The 17,058-nt window shown below is 48.4% G+C and overlaps 1 protein-coding gene across 6 annotated transcripts in view; it reads left to right on the forward strand.

The window, feature by feature from the left end:
- Nucleotides 1–16,650, forward strand: part of CLUB (TRAPP II complex TRAPPC10/CLUB) — a 100,167-nt gene extending 83,517 nt beyond the window's left edge. For 2 of the 6 annotated variants that reach the window (XM_086786761.1, XM_086786762.1), the window contains exons 17-19: nucleotides 7,883–8,078; nucleotides 8,156–8,484; nucleotides 15,799–16,650. In XM_086786761.1, the coding sequence (XP_086642887.1) occupies nucleotides 7,883–8,078; nucleotides 8,156–8,484; nucleotides 15,799–16,074 (801 nt within the window). In that variant the 3' untranslated portion in view covers nucleotides 16,075–16,650. The remainder of the gene's footprint in view (nucleotides 1–7,882; nucleotides 8,079–8,155; nucleotides 8,485–15,798) is intronic. The other 4 variants (XM_086786763.1, XM_086786764.1, XM_086786765.1 and 1 more) reach the window with 2 other exon arrangements.
- The last annotated feature ends 408 nt before the right edge of the window (nucleotides 16,651–17,058 follow it).

The following is a 17,058-nucleotide window of genomic DNA, read 5'->3' on the forward strand; positions in this document are numbered from 1 at the left end:
TTTGTGTCCGTGGAAGATCAAATATAAAATCCATGGCAATGCTCTCCCAAGGTCTATCGGGAATAGGTAAAGGTTGTAATAACCCTGGTGTCTTTTGACGGTCAAACTTTACCTTCTGACATATGATGCATTGCCTCACAAAGGCATCAACATCTCTCTCAAGGTTGGCCAATAAAAGAAAGTCTCCACTGCTTTTACCGTGGCGTCAATACCCCGATGACCTCCATACGGTGGAGCATGACTTTCAATCATAACCTTGAGTCACGATGGCCTGGTAACACACAGTCTGCCATGCATCAATAAAAATCCATCTCTGAGAGTGTAATGCTCATGCCGCTGACCCTCAGACATCTGATCATACAACTTTTCAAAGTCCTCATCATGGGCATACTGCTCTTTCATTTCATCAAGCTCATGATGATAAGCAAGTGAAATTGCAGAGACCTGTGGCTTGCGTGACAAAGCATCTGCCACTACATTCTTTTTGCCTTCCACATGCACAATCTGGAAGTGAAACATAGACAAAAAGTTTACCCAACGCATATGCTTCTCTGAAAGCTTAGTCTGTGTGAGGAAATAACACAAGGTCTGATGATCTGTCTGCACAGTGAAATCAGCCCCAAGCAAGTAGTGTTTCCATGTAGAAAGAGCGTGAATTACAGCCTACATCTCTTTCTCATAAACCTATAAATGCTTCTCGGCATCTTGCAATATTCTACTCTCATAGGCTATCACATGTCCCTCTTGCATGAGAACTGCACCAATGCTACTTCCGCATGCATCACACTGGACAATAAAAGCCTTTCGGAGGTCCGGTAGCACCAATACTGGATCCGAAGTAAGCTTTTCTTTGAGCTTTTTGAATGCTGTAATTTCCTAATCAGCCCATCTAAATGGAGTTGCCTTCTTTGTTAAGGCATGAAGAGGCGAAGCAATTTCAGCAAAATACCGTATGTACCGCCTGTAATAGGAACACAATCCTAGAAAGCTGCGTACATCATGCACGGTCCTCAAATCTGGCCAATTAAGAATTGCTTCCACCTTTGCTAGATCCATACGGACTCCATGCTTAGACACAATATGCTCCAAGAAATGTATCTCTTGCAAGAAAAACTCACTCTTCTTGCCATTAACAACCAGCCTATGGTTCCTGAGTTCTGCAAACACAATGGCCAAATGCCTTCTATGCTCTTCCTCAGTTTGTGAATGCACAATCATATCATCAAAGAATGTGCCCACAAACGCTCTATGAGGCCTGAAAATCCTGTCCATCATTCTGTTAAATGTGGCAGGTGTATTTGTCAAACCAAAGGGCATAACCAAGAACTCATTCAACCCAAACGTGGTTCGGAACGCTGTCTTATGCACATCCTCGGGTCTAATTCGTATCTGATGATACCCGCTTTTCAAGTCAATACGACTAAAGACTGTGGAGCCCTGTAAGCGGTCCAAAATGTCATCGATCCTCGGTATGGGGAATCGATTCTTGATGGTATTCTTGTTCAGCGCCCTGTAGTCAATACACATGCACCAAGAACCATCCTTCTTTTGCACTAGGAGTACAGGTGAGCAAAAGGGTGATGAGCTAGGTTGTATCAACCCTTTATTCAAAAGCTCCTGCACCTGACTCAAAATCTCTTCCTGTTGGGCTGCACTAACACGGTACGGCGGTCTATTCGGTGGAGTACTACCAGGAATTAGATCAATGGCATGATCTTTTGGCCTCTCAGGAGGAAGTTCTCCTGGCAATGACTCGGAAAAACAATCTTGAAACCCACATAAGAAATCAGTCCTGTCCTTATCTAACATAGACAAATTAGACTTAGACTCATCATCTTGTGCATCCTTTACATAAATCAAGTACGCGGAAAGATGCTTTTTCATTACTGATGAAATTGCCGAAGTAGATACAATAGGAACAGATTCCTCTTTAAGTTTCACATCCAATACATGTTCTTTCCCTCTATGAGTCAGAGTGATTTTCCTATTGTATGTGTCCACCACTGCATGTACTCTGTGGCACCATGGCATACCCAACAAAACAACAAAGCCATCCAGAGGCATGATGAAAAACTCTTCACTGTCCACATAACCCTGCAAATGAAGCCGGAGCTTCCCAATGATAGGAGTAACGGGTTCTGCATACCTTGGACAAGCCATGTTAGCCTCATGTAACGGCCCCATCTCCTCTGCACGAATCCCCAATCGGCCAGCCAAATCTGGTGAAATGAAGTTGGCTCTAGCACCTGTGTCAAAGAATATCAAGGCATTCTGATCTCTCACTTTGCCCCATGCCCTGCACAACTCTGTCTCTTCACCACCTGGCTGTTCCCCAACAAGATCAGGAACTAACCTTGCAGAAGGTTTTGGTTTCTTTGACTTGGGCTCTCCTTTATTGTCAGAGTCCTTTTGGGACTTTCTCTTGGGACAATTAAATGACATATGTCCCTCTTCTGTACAGAAAAAACACTTCCGAGCATCTCTCAAAGCCTGTCTTTCCTCAGAAGTTCTCTTGGGCATTGGCAACTTCTTGTATCTCGTCTCTGAAGACCCTTTAGCATCACGAGAAGCATGCCTAGATTTTTCAGCTTTCTTGCTCGAGTTCTTACTTCCTTTAAACCTAGATGATCCTCCAGTGAGTAACGCATTAGCTGTCATAGCATTCTCTATCATCTGTGACATGTTCGTTACTCGAGTCTTGATACAATAATCACGCACCTCTTTGGGCAGCCCACAACAATACTTCTCTACCTGCTCAGACAAAGGCACTGCACGGTAAGAAGTCACTGGGAGTAAAGCTTCCCAAAACTTCTTGTTATAATCTTCCAAATTTTCACATTTTGAAGCATCCAACTTGTGCCATGCGGTCATAACATCCACCTCAAATGTAGATGTGAGCCATACGGAAGAGAAAACCTGTTTAAATTGTACCCAAGTAGTGGGTGCTATGCCCTGCAAAAGAAGAGTAGACCACCACTGCAAAGCATTGCCCTTGAGAAAAGTGGCAGCTTTCCTCACCTTAGAGGACTCTGTGTAATTCCCACCAGAAAAAGTAGCATCAAACTGCTGTAAAAAGGTAAGTGCTTTTAATTTATCTTTGGCTCCACTGAATGTATCAAACTTCACTGCAACTCCCCCTTCCTTATAATCTTTCGCCTTACCCATAGGCGTTAGATTATCATATGGAAGTGGCTTCGCAAGATTGTTGCCCCCAACATTCATGCCCATCATTGGGTCAACATTACCCATTCCCACACCTGGCATGCCATACATTCCAGCCATATTTCCAAACATTCCGTTATGCATACCTCTTCATGATAGAAGTACTCATCTTCTGTATCAGACATGTTGCTGAATTTTTCAGCAATGGCTTTCCTTGAGGCAACCACGAGCTCACCCCCTTAAGAAAGTTGATGATTGGCCCCAGCAATGGAACCTTGAAACCGGCCTCTGGTAGAAACCAAAGTGCGGTAGACTAGCAGTCACCCGTCCACTTGTAGTCTAGATATGAAAACAAAATAGATTGGAGCTAGAGTGTCCCAAATCTGAAAATAAAGCGACACCTGTTGGCCCCAAAGTTTGGCGCCCCTTGCGGTATTTCTTTATTCAATTTCAAAAATATGAAAGGCTGAGTACAACAAAATCAGCCAAGAGAATACACCTATATGTCCAATCTGACAGCCCACAATACCTCTTAGCACAGAGGATTCACACACACACATCTGTGTCTCATAGCAACACTATGTGCCTCCCTCTGATCAGCCAAGACCATTTAGCAGGGCAGCCATGAGCATACATCTGGCATATCTCATGCACATGATTCAACATCTCAGCACAAACATACATTCACTGTTCAATCTCTGTCTCCACCCTTTTCAATCTGCCATACCCCTCCTCTCACAAGGGGCCAGATAGCTCAAATCTGCAACAGACATAAGGCAATAGAAAGAGAGATAGATGAACAAATTCAGAGCTTACCAAAATCAGCTCGTGGATCTGCACCGGAGGAAGTGGTTGTACCAGTCTGTACTTGCACACTTGTTTCAACAACTTTGCTTCACACGTGTGGGTGTACCTGTCTGTACCTTCCTCTCTGCATCCAATTCAGTGTTGTACCTGACTGTTCAGACCATAAAAGCTGCACTGTACCAGTCCGTACAGCCCTTGCACACGTGTCTGAATCTGTCCGTACAGAACTGTACGGACAGTTCTGCTGTCGCCTGAGGGTACTGGTGCGCCTGCTCCTGCTGTACCCGACTGTACCTGCTGTACAGTTCTGTACCTGCAGCAATGCCACCTGGCAGCAGTCGTACAGATTCATGTACCTGCTGTCCGTACGGTTGTACCTGCAGTACAGCCTCTGTCAGAGCACACAGTTCCGCCTGTACCTGCTCAGCCTATCAGCGCCGCGTGCACCAACAGTGTAACCTGCAGCAGAATAGACAGCTGCCAGTCCTGCAGCAGCCGTACACATGCACACATGGACTGTACGGGCAGGCCTGCATAGTAAATAGCAGCAAGAATCAGCAAAAACAGCAATCGACTTGTTCCCTCTTGCTCTCCACGCTTGCAACCAGCACGTATGCTACACGCCTTTCCAAAAAGAAGAGAGAGAGAGAAGAGAGAGAGGCATGCACTCCAAAAGTGGAGTTGCCCCCTCCCCATATTAATCCTAGGGCCCCAACTTTAATAGTTATTAAAGTTCCCTAGGGGCCACTAAGGCCTAGGGGCAACCACACATATAACATTAGAATGTTAATGTTCTAGTTCCCCCCTTCACACCTAGGGATGTCCACACATCATTATCTTTGTCCGGGCACCCCACATGTGAATCATTCAATATTTTGACTTAGCAACCACCATGCCCACACTTGTGCTGTTCCATTTTCACAGGGCCATGACACGCCGCCCTCTCTTAAATATCCTTGAGTCTTGACTCTTTGGTCTTTTAAAGTTCAACACTTCAAGTTTCAACTTTAAACATGTATGTGACATGTCTCGACCAAATGTAATTAAACTAGTGTTTTTTATTTTAAAAAAAATGGCGTTTTTTATTTTGGCCCCGCGAAAAAGACGTATAATACGCGTATTATACTTTGCCGTATTATACGTCCCGTCCCGTACTTGGCTGCTATGCTTACAGCCATGGATATCCTGCAGGACCCATGACTGATGTTACAACATGAGCATATGAAAGCACTCAATGTATCTAAACTATACATCCACGAAGTACGTTCCACGTATGTCTCATGGCTATCCCGCAGGAGTCACACTCAGTGATGCATCCATGAACATAATAAAGTACTTAATGTATCATATCAATATACATGCATCACACCACTCAATCCAGAGTATTACCCAATGTATTCTCAAGGGTACCAGGATTCAATGGCACCAGAATACAATAATACCTCAAAAAGTGTATACATACGTGCACAAATAGAGTTCGATCCATATATCCATGAACCAAACCAACTCTAGGACTGCTCGCAAGACTTATGCCCTTCATAGAGTCTCGAAGTGTTAGCTCAGGTTGTTGGAGACTTTGAGCTCAACCAAACCATGCCATTCCAAAGGAGACCAACTCCACAAATAGCATCATCTCAATATCCAATTGACCGATCCTGTGGTCAAGAACAACCAGAACCATATGACAAAGATCAATGTCCCAATCTTCCTCAGTCATACCTTAGTTCCAAAGGCAAAAACCATCTCTGTTACCCATAGATGTAGAAAGAGTTATCCATAGTTGCAGTTATAGTTCAAGGTGCGGCCGACTGTGAACCATACCCAACTTTTCCATCTCATGTGACTAGTACACAATATCATAGAAGTCCCATAAGCAGATGTACTGTCAGCCTCAGTACCTTCGGGTGAATACAAAGATGTTACCAAGCGACTCCTAGATGAAAACTGAGCCTGTCTGTATAACAAGGGAGCGGAGGTGCTACCCCCCTCTTGAGCATTAGGCAATGCTCCAGACCCATGCTTTGCTGAACCTGAATGAGCCGTAACAAGAGTCGGCTCCAACTTAATGGCATCAAGATAAAGCTGCAATACCTAAGGTGAATTTGCTAAGTCACCCTCCTCCATCCACTTCGCATCCATCGGTGAATAGTTCTTGAACTTCACAAGATAGCGACGGGAAACTTTACCTTGTACCTTTCTTTCCTTATGTGCTTGCTCGGGAATAAGAACCTCATCAAGTTCCTCCACTTCCATCTGAGCCTCATTTGATACATCCTCAGGCACCCAAAACCTGCTTGCACTCTATCCAAGTGGTAAGCACAAGTCCCTAATGAAGCATAGTAGATCACGAGTGCTAAACATAGAAAGAAGCTGCCTTCCGAATCTCATAAAGTCTTCGTGAAGATACCACTGGTGACAAAGTGTCGAAAGCCATAGCCTTCAACCCATCTCTTGCACCATAACACTTCAACTGCTTCTTGTTCTTGGCCAACTACTTCCTGTCCTTGGTGTCTTTTCTCCTGAGCTTCATCTTTAGCTTTTGCTCTTTACCTCATATTGGCAAAGACACACAATCCTGCACTTCCTTTTCACTTTCCACAGGTTGAAGCTTTTGATGTGACAACCACGGGCTCACCTCCTTAAGAAAGTAGACGATGTCCTGGCGATGGAACCATGAAACTGGCCTTCAGAAATCTGACGGGCGGTGAAACGAACACTCGCACACAAAACACTTCAACACCCCAAGTCCTACCACTTGCTAGCCAAGACACTTTTCATAGCACCCTTGCTCTCTTCGTAAGGAGATGAAATGGGCTTTCAAGACAGCTTCCATCGTGGCCTTCCCATGAAGTGTTTTCTGAACCAAACACTGTAGCACTCCAGACGAACAGATTTTTGTCTCCATAAAGGTTCACGCTGCAGGACTCTGTAGTCTGCCTCTTAGCCACATCTCGCCTTCTCAGTCACAGTCCCGAGAGCATAGATCCAGAGAACGCCGAGCAGCCTCTCAAGCTCACGAGGCCCGGTGCAACTCTAGCACAAGGTAGATGAAGGCACATGCTAAAGGGGGGGGCGAAGGTGATGATGACGATGCCGGCCTGTTTCACGCTGCAGAAAACCGCCCGCCTGGCTGCTTCCACACACACAGTCAGCCGCCACCAGCATGCGGCCTGCTCCACGTCCGCCAGCACCCGGCTGGTTCGCTGCTGTGTGCCCATCCCCTGCACCGCCTTCCCAAAACTGAGATACGCCTGCTTTGACTTGCTTTTTGGCGACTGGCTGCTGCCGTGCACCCCCACCCATGATGCCTCCTCTCAGCCCTCGTGACTGGCTACTGTCGTGCACCCCCGGCCAACGCCTTGCTTTTTACCATGCTACTTCTCTCTTCTCGCGCCGGCGCCAACACCTATCGCTTGTGCTTCTCTGGCGACCAGCTGTCCAAGGAGAACCAACCACACGCCTCTTCGAATTCCGCCACCCCTCTTTAGAAGGAGGTGCCTCAACCTGCTTTTCTCCAAAAACTAAAAGCAATAGCAAAAGCACATCCTCCAAATAAAAATTATTATTTTATCATCAAAGGTTTTAAAACCTTATAAACTTTAAAATCCTTTTGTCCCCTTCACACTTTGGCTGGCCACACATGAGTTTTTTCTCGATTCCAAGTTGATGCGTTCACACTGTCCATCCCCTGCCCATGCCCACCTGCTTACTGTCCAGAGGAAAACACAGGGTCATAACACAAATAATGTATTGAAGGCTAGTCTATCTCCATGATGAATTTAAAGAAAAATAAGGTAAGTCCATCTACTGTATGTATATCTACTATATTTTCTTGGCTGTTCATATTTTGTCTCTCTGGCTCTATGGCTACTTGATTTCAGATTTTGTGTTGTATCATCTACTGGCCATACAGGTGACTCTTATTTCTCAGTTAAATGCATCAATCACAATAGTAGATGCTCAGCTGGAGGTGCAACCTGGTTTTGCACACATTGCGGGTGCTAACGGCAGGCCATATCCTTCCAGCATATTGCCACTTGTCATGGCTCCATCTTCAGAATCTGCATTGCTGTTCACAGCTTGCTTAGAGACAGCCAACAAACAAGATGGTAATGTTCCTATATATGTTCAACCGCTATGTGTAGGTTCCATGTTCTCAACTGAAGTTTGAAGGCATGAACTGCAGGAATCACTCTGCTACAAGGCCAATCAGATGCTGGAAGTACGTTAATCATACACTATCGAATCATGGGGGATAGAACATTGGGTGCACATTCCCCTAACAAGTGTCTTAGCAATGGAGCTGTTACGGACACTCGGGAAGATATAGTGTTGGAGTTCAGAAGCTCACTGGTTCTACAAATGCCAATCCTAGACCCACTACTTGCCGTTGGAATGCTTCCTCTTCCCTGTGACAATCCATGTGTAGGGGAGCAGATATCTATACAATGGAGGGTGGAAAGGATCAAACAAGGAACCTGCAAGCTTGTACACACAAGCTCTGAAGAAAAGCTGGTATTTGTTCTACTTTTATTAGCTGTTTTGAAAAGTTATATTCATATGAACATGCCTTTTTTCAAGAAATAAGAAATAGTTACTGGTAAGATTTTGTCATAGCTTGATTCAAGGTGATTCTGCGTCCCATCCTTGGCCCTTTCTTCTATGCACATAAGTGTGCATAAAGGAATAGAACATGCAAAGTTCGGACGTTCGGACGTTCACGGTTGGCAGCTTCTGAAAGGAAGTATGCCAAATTTGGCAACTTGGTTTGTCGGAGCTAGTCTTAATGGGTTCATGTTTTAAGGTAAAGTTACGCAGTGGGAAGTTTTTTTTTTTTTCCCGAGAAAAGATCCTTTCATTAGTTATATAAAAAACGCCCGTAGGGCTACAAAAGATCCTCTCTGCTCATAAGAAAACAGAGCAGAGAACAAAACAAGGCAGCCAGGGAGACTCTCCCTAGGTGCTGAAAAGTACAAGTATCAGTACAAAGAACTGAGAGGCTATATCATACAATAGGAGGGGGGAAAAGCCAAACAGGTGGCCTGTAGTGCCAACGGGGGGACCCCCCGTGTAGGGTATAGAGCGCCAAGTGGTGTGAAAGACCTGGCGCCGCAAGATTGCCTCATCCGAATCGCCCTGGATGCGGTCATACTGTCCTCGCAGGGTGTGGATCAACTCCTGCCAAATCCCCTAAACAGTCTCTGTTGGTGGCTCCAGTCTCCCCTCAAAGGCCCTGAAGCACCGGGCCCTCCAGGTGAACCATATGGTGCGGCTGCTGAGGAGCTCCCATCGTAGATCCCTCTCTTGTGTCCAGCCGGCGGACGAGAAGTCCGGTGAAGGAACAAGGTGAGGCTGGCCCCTAATGAATCTGATGGCCTGGCTATCCTGCTCCGTCTCATAGCCCATAGCAGGCCCTGACGAAGTCGACCAAGCAGCGGCACCCCACGTATACATACCCTCTGGAGAAAGGGGGGCCAGAATGCGCAGCATCCGCAACCAAATCTGCTGCGCCTGAGGGCAGTCCCATAGGCAATGTCTCTGTGTCTCCCTAGGGTGGCCGCATTGGACGCAGGCCGCCGGGAGACCGCTGTAGATCAGCCAGGTGCCAACTGCAGAGCCCCTGTGGGCGACCAGCCACTGGAAAGTCGAGATCCTGCGTGCCTGTCGACTAGTCCAGATCCTGGTCCAAAAATCCTCCAGGAACTCCTGAGAGAGTCCCTGAAGCCGCCAGTGCCCCTGATGCAGCTGGAGAGACCATCCTCCTCGCCGTCAAAATATGTCGCCCCAACCGAACAGTATACTGGAAAAAGGTGATCTCTGTGGCCTCAAGGGATGCATAAGGATCATGCCACTCGTACTCGCCTGGGTCCCATTGGAGCCGGGCCAAGGGACGCGCTGCATATGCCCATATGCGCCAATCAGAGTCCACATCTGCAGGGTCTGGGTCAATATGCCACTCCGAGAAGCGGCGGCCACCACCCGTATCCTCCGAAAGATGCACTCTGCAACCAAAGGTGACTCCACCTCCACTCTTTGAAGCGTGCCCTCATCCTGGATCTCATAGTAGAGGCATCTGCCATCCTCAGTGCAAGCTCTGACAGCAATCAGGATCTCCAACTAAGTAAAGGCTCCCATCCACCGTGGGGCCACGGGCTCGAGAGGCGTGAACCACTTCTCTGTGAGTGCCTCCTGAATGTCATCCCTCAGAATCAACCCCCCTCTGAAGTGACTCAGCCTCTCCACCTGGATCTCCTCTGGGAGACTGCAGAAGGCCTGCCAGTCTCCAAAACTACGTGCTGGGCCTGCCGCCAATGGTCCCCAAGCTAGACGAGGTCGAGAACCCAACATATGACCTGGATGCAGCAGGGGGCACTTGGGCTCCAGATGAGCGGCTGTCTGGCCCGCTCCTCATCACAAGAAGGAGGTCTCTGAGAGAGCCCCGGTCTCAGCAACTCCCAAGCTCTCAGGATGCTCAAGGCAAATCTGTCCTCCCATCCTCTATTGAGGCCTGTCCTCCTCATCTCTATGAAGATCCATCGTATCTCTGGTGCCCAAGTGCCCCCTGCTGGGGGAGCCTGAGCCTGTAGTCGCTGCAAAAGAAGCTCTTTCCAAGGCTTAGCGCCGCGTGGAAGCAGCCCCTGAACAATAAGCTTCCCCAATACGGTTCTACTCTGATCAACTGGATCTATAATGCCCATGCCTCCCTGGGCCAACGGAAGTGTAATAACTGCCCAAGCAACCTTTGCCCGGGCTGGCTGACCATCCCGCCCAGACCAAAGAAAGTTCCTGATCAGCCTCTGTACACCTGGCTGATACAAGAGCTTGAGAAGATCCAGCAAGACGTAATGTACCACATGGTCGCTAATAACACCTGATTTGCCACCACCACCCTCCCAGCCAAGGATAGCCGAGCTGTACTCCAATACAAAAGCTTCCTCCGAATGCTCAGAAGAAGCGGGGCAATCTGCTGCTCAGGTGAGAAATCTAGTCCAATCTGGCATCCCAAATATCGCACTACTGTGCCAGGAGGAATCCATCTAAAACCCGGGTCTGGGCTCCATGCCGGAGTGGGAGCACTAGTGATCCAAAAGGCCATTGTCTTGCGCCAATTGATCAATGCTCCCGAAGCTGCACTAAAAACCTAAAGCGATTGCTCGGCCCGCTGAAGATTGGCCTCCTGGCCATGCAAAAATAAACCCGTGTCATCAGCAAACTCAGCATCGAGCAAGTCCTCCCCCCGGACTGGGAGCTGGACTCCTCTCAAACCAACCTCCTCTACCGTCAGATACATGCTCATAGCCTCAGCAAAGAAGAGAAAAAGAAACGGGGCGAGAGGACACCCCTGAGACGGACTGATCTGGTCAACTCAAAACTCGGCCCCCGTCCTCCTGCAATCAGCACCTGGCTACGAGCTGTGGAATATAGAGCCGCCACCCCTCGAATCCAACCTGGCTCAAAGCCCAGGTGAAGCATAGTGCCCTCTAAGAAACCCCAATCAACTCTATTGTATGCCTTCTCAAAATCGAGAAGCATCACGACCAAGTCCTCACCAAGAAATCTAGCTCGGGCCGTCGCCTCCCAGAAGGTGAAAATGTTGTCAAGGATACTACGCTCCTGGACGAATCCTGTCTGGGTAGCATGAATCAACTCCCCCAGGAAGGGCTGGATCCCCAAACTCAAGGCCTTTGCTAAGACCTTGTAGACAGTATTGAGGATCGTAATAGATCTCCAATGCCGAATATCATCTGATACTCCCTCCCCCTTGGGGATAAGAAAGATCAAGCCCTCTGAAAAACTCTGTGGCATCACCCCAGTGTCCAAAACATACTGAAAGCCCCGGCAAAGGCCTGGCCCCAAAAGGTCCCAATAGCGCATAAAAAAGGCAGGCGTCAATCCGTCCTCCCCTGGGCAACTATGGCGCAGAAGGGCCCTCAAGGCCTCAGCAAGCTCAACCTCTGAGAGAGGCTCACCCAGAACTGTACGCATACAATCTGTGACCCTCCTCTGCACATGGGCCCACACAGTTTGTCTGCAAGCATCCCGAGCCTCAATGGCTGGCTCCGCTGCTAGTAGTTCTCTATAGAACCCAGTGGCAATGGCTCTGATCTCCTCGGGCTCAATAGCTATCGATCCGTCCGGCCTCCCAAGCTGGCGGACTCCTGCTCGAGCATGGCGGGGCCCAGTAATCTCAAAAAACTCCCCAGTCACTCTATCACCAAGCTGCGTCCACTGAGAGGCCTGGCGGCGATAGTAAAACTCATGTCTCTGCTCCTTTGCCTCTCTAACCTCCTGGCGTGCCTGGCTCAGCTGGAACGCCACCCACTCACATGTAGGCTGCTGCTCTGGAAGGCGCTGAAGCGAAGCAAGGCTACATCTCAGCCAACGCTCTCGCTTGTGAGCCTCTCCCAGCCGTGTCAAGGCTGCAGCGTAAAAAAAACAGCTGAGCTCGATGAGTCCCTGGGCACACTGGCCTGCCGCATCCTGGTCAGAGCTCTGACTACATGCCATATCCTCTCAATGTCCTCAGCGAGACTAGGATCGGTAAGTAAGGAGTAATCAAAAGCCTCCGAGCGCTGTCTAGTGTCGAGACGACTCAGCCGACTGCGGATAGAGGATATCCGTGAAGCCTGAATCGGCATGGTAAGTCTCCTCTGCGGTGCTCGAGCAAGGTCGGTGCTTGGAGCCCTCCGGACTGCAGGTGAACGCCAGGGGATTGTCAGGGCCTCCCGAGTAGCTGAGGCGAGCGGGGGGGGGAGGAGGGGGGGAGAAGGGGGTGGGGGAGGAGCCGCTGCCGAAACCGGAGCGGGGATGGGAGGAGGCAAAGGTGGAAGCGAGGCGGAAGGGGGGGACGGGGGAGGGGGGGTGGGGGCGAAGGAGGGGGTGCTGGAATCTCCTGGTCCTCAGTCGGCGCTGGGGTCTCCTCCTGTAGGGGAGCAAAGCTGTTCCTCACGGGAACCCAGTGATGCTGAGACTGTGGCTACTGCTGCATCGGTCTCTGGGCGTGCTGCTGGGGCTGTCTCCCTCGACGGCGCCCCTGTCCAGGCTGCCACTCCGAGGTCTCTGTGGGCTGAGCAGGTGTCCCGGAGGCTGCCTGCCGAGCCGCATTTGTGGGCGGGCCATCAGGGGCCTGTTGTTGCGGTACAGGTCGGGGTCTCCTGTGAGGGCAGGCCTTGGCCAGGTGGCCGACCTGTCTGCAAATAAAGCACTGGTTTCAGGAGCCCCGAGAACTCCACTCTCTGATCAATCCATCCCCCCCTATCCGAGGTAGCTGAATGACCTTCGGAAGGGAAGAGATGTCAGGAACCAAAACTCTGACCGAAGGTAGCCCAGCTGCTCTAGCGACCACTGAAGCTGCAGTGGGGCCAGTCTCGAGCACCGAGCCCACCAGTGCTCCTAGCCTCGAAAGGAGCGGAAGGTACTCGCGGCGGAATCCAGAGAAGCAAATTGTAACATGGAAAAGGCGCTCTCGTTGCTCGGCCGCTGCTGGGTCAAAGCCATGTTGCCAAGGTTTGAAGAATGCCCGAGCGCCCCTGATGTCAAGGGGACTCATGGCTAGGACCTGGGCCACGCTCTGGGCAGTCTCGAACTCGATCTGGTAGTGTCCACGGCCCAGTAGCTGAACGTCCAGGATCTTGCCCACATCTGCAAGAAGGCGGGCTTGGAGAAGATCCCGGATCTCCCTCTGCTGGGGCGAGTGCCGACTATACGGCAGATGGTGGAATGTGCCTCGAGGCGTTCCACCTCTGCGGCGAGGCTCGCTTTGTCTTCTGGCGAAAGAGAAAGCCTGATGGGGGTATCCTCAAGGGCGGTCGAGGGGGCCGCGGAAGAGTCCCTTTGAGGTGGGGCGGGAGGAGCCTCCATCAGAGTCTGAAGCTATGGCGAAGGCGGAGCGAATGCGGAGGGACCTGCAAGAACCTAGCTGCACACAAAGGGCGGAGGGGGAAGACGGAAGGTTAAACAAAAAAGAAAGAACCCCTTGGGGGCGGAAAAACCAGAAAAAGAGAAAGGGGAGGGGGGGGGGGGGGGGGGGGGGTTAAGGCGGCGAAGAAAGGAGAGGAAGGGGGAAAGAGAGGGCTGGCGGAGGGGGGGAAAAACCCTGGGGGGGGGGTGGGGGGCGGCGAAAGGAGAGGAGGGGGGAAAGCGAGGGCTGGCGGAGGGGGGGGACGGGGCGCTGAAGAGGGGAGGGGGACGCGATGGCGAGATGATGGGGGCGGGCTTCAGCGCGAGAGAGCCAGGCGGAGGGGTGGCGCAAAAGCAAGGTCAGGCGGGGGGGGAGAGGGGGGCGCGTGGGTGGGTGAGGGGAAAGATGTGCAGGCAGCGCGAGCAGGGGGGGGGAGTGCGGGAGCTTCAGCGAGCACAGATGAAAAATTCACCGCAGTGGGAAGTTTTTAATAAACGAGATGCACCGGATAGTTGTTAGTACAACCCATGGAAATTTATGCTGTCACCTCGAAGCGGGCATCCCTTAGAGAAGCTGAGATGCCCTATGAGGGACAGGAACGTAGGAGGAAGCTTAGAGGAAAGGAAGGGAGAAGGCAGGGGTTTTGATGGGAAGGCATTCTGGTCCACCCTCTGAATGCTATGAAGCATGGATTGTTTATTGGGTGCACACACTTACCTGCACAAGCACTCTAAAGTAACGCAGTGGGAAGTTTTTAAACGAGATGCATTGGATAGTTTTTAGTACAACCCATGCAAGTTTATGCTTCACCTCGAAGCGGACATCCCTTAGAGAAGTTGAGATGCCCTATAGGAAACTTAGGAGGAAGTTTTAGAGGGAAAGAAGGGAGAAGGCAGGGGTTCAGTTGTGAAGACATTCTGGTCCACCCTCAGAATGCTATGAAGTATGGATTGTATATTGGGTGCACACACTTACCTGCACCAGCACTCTAAAGAAATCTATCACTATCAAATCTTGCTCTTTATGCTTACTTTACTATGGTGCACGACTTAGTGTTCTATTTTTTTAAACATAACGTATGAAGGTCCCATGCTCAGACGAGAGTAGAAAAGGTCATCAAAAATTAAATTATTGAGTAGCATATGGATGGTGGTGTATTATCTTGGTACTGTGTGGGTAGACTTTACATGCAGTTTATTCCGAAGGAGCCTCTTACCACTGAAGAGATCTGGAGCACGGTATCACCTTTGCAGGGATTAAGAAACAAACCTCTCCATGCTTTGCCACATGGAAAATTTCCAGGATGGTTTGATACAAGCACTCTTAGGGCTTTTTGGTCTGGGTCTCATCGGAGCTGTTGTTCTTATGCACCTCATTTCTAAGGGAGGGGGGGGGGGGGGTGGAAATGAAATGAAATGAAATGTTATATTAACGTCTTCAAAAGGCCATAATGACCTATGAGACCAAAAAGTTACATCATGGTGGATCTTATACAATGTCTGGATAAAAAACCAGAAAATGAAAAATAAAGATGATACTACTGGCACCTAGAAAATGAAACCTAGAATGGGCCAAGGCTAGTGTGTCTTTTAGAAGCCATATGATCATGTCAACCTACGTAATAAAATTCTATTTATTTATTTTTGGATGAGTCTATGCTAATTAAAAGAAAAAGCAATGTATGTATCAATAAATTAACATTCCTCAAATAAAATTCTTTGTTTTAATCAAGAAAATTTGTTAGTACAAATAACTAATAATTCATTTATTTCTATTCGATCATGCATTTTTCAAAATATTTAAATTAATGTCTTTCAAATTGAAGGCAGACTTATTGAGAACCCTTCTCTTGTTGTTAGTAATTTGGCTTTTTTCCCTTTTATTCTGCTATGTAAGAGAGGCATAGTAACTGCTGGCATTTTTGGCAGGATGATATGGAAGAGCTGTTTTATGAGGTCGATGTCGACCCTGACCACTGGATGCTTGCAGGAAGGAGAAAAGGTTGTTTCTTTATGCCATGGAATTCGGGAGGGAGAGTGGTGATCTCTATGGCCTGCATTCCATTAGTTGCAGGATATGTTAGGCCACCCACACTGGGCCTGCCTTTTGTCGATAAGACCAGGATATCCAGCACTCCTGCTGGGCCTCATTCGATTTGTGTTCTTCCCCCTGCTCTTTGCTCTTCCTTTTGTGTCAAGAAATAGATATGTGACTCCTTGCTGATACCTTTGTTTATTGACAAAGTACGGGGCTGTAGTGTGTAGTCCCATTTGGAGGAGGGAGAGTTCACATCCCTGCTGGATCTCTGTAAGGGATGTGACTCCTTGCTGATACCTTTGTTCATTGACAAAGTACGGGGCTGTAGTGTGTAGTCCCATTTGGAGGAGGAGAGTTCACATCCCTTGCAGGATCTCTGCATTAAGCTGATTTGAAGCTCAATTAGACAACTGCAAGCTGCAACATACAGTTGCCGTGAACATATTTTTTTAGTGGTTAGGGAGCTGCAATCTGTACCTTTGTGAACACTACAATTCTTCTCAAAAAAACTTTGGGACTGCTTTGTTTATACAGCCTAATGAATTTGTCAAGCTCCAAGGTGCTCATGCGGTCTAAGAAATTCTTCCAAATGTTTTACCTGGGTCCCATGGTTGACAGTAGTGAAAAAGAGAGGAAACATAACTTGAGGCATACTAAAGAAATCACTTCTTTTAGGCCCTTGTAAAATTTAAGTGGGCTTCATTTTCATTAAGCTAAATTTAGCAGGCAGCGACTTCACTCTTCAATGTGTTTTTGTAATTGAAGTGCTTAGTTTAAGAAATTCACACTTCTAGGTTATTGGCTCTTCACATACAGACGGTGCAATTATGCTAAGACATGTAAAGACTCGAGCTACAGTTACGCTTACGAAATTTTTTTTATGAAGGTAGCTTAGGGAGGACTGAAGTCTTCAATGCATGTCTGCAAGTGCACTCCTTAATACTGGGTGTTGCTGGCCATTTTTTTGGGCTAGTGCTTTTTCACCACATTGTCCTCAATGTTGTACATAACATTAACAAAAAAATTCAACATGCAGCCCTAAGTTTGCTGAAATGCAAAAAAAATAACATCCAACATAGATTCAAGACAAATGAGACATGGCTCAATTTTATTTGCTACTTACATGCTCATAACTTGGCTTTCTTTTGCTT

This window comes from Cibotium barometz, chromosome 50 (assembly GCF_041138505.1).
Source record: "Cibotium barometz isolate CiBa-2024 chromosome 50, ASM4113850v1, whole genome shotgun sequence".
NCBI lineage: Eukaryota > Viridiplantae > Streptophyta > Polypodiopsida > Cyatheales > Cibotiaceae > Cibotium > Cibotium barometz.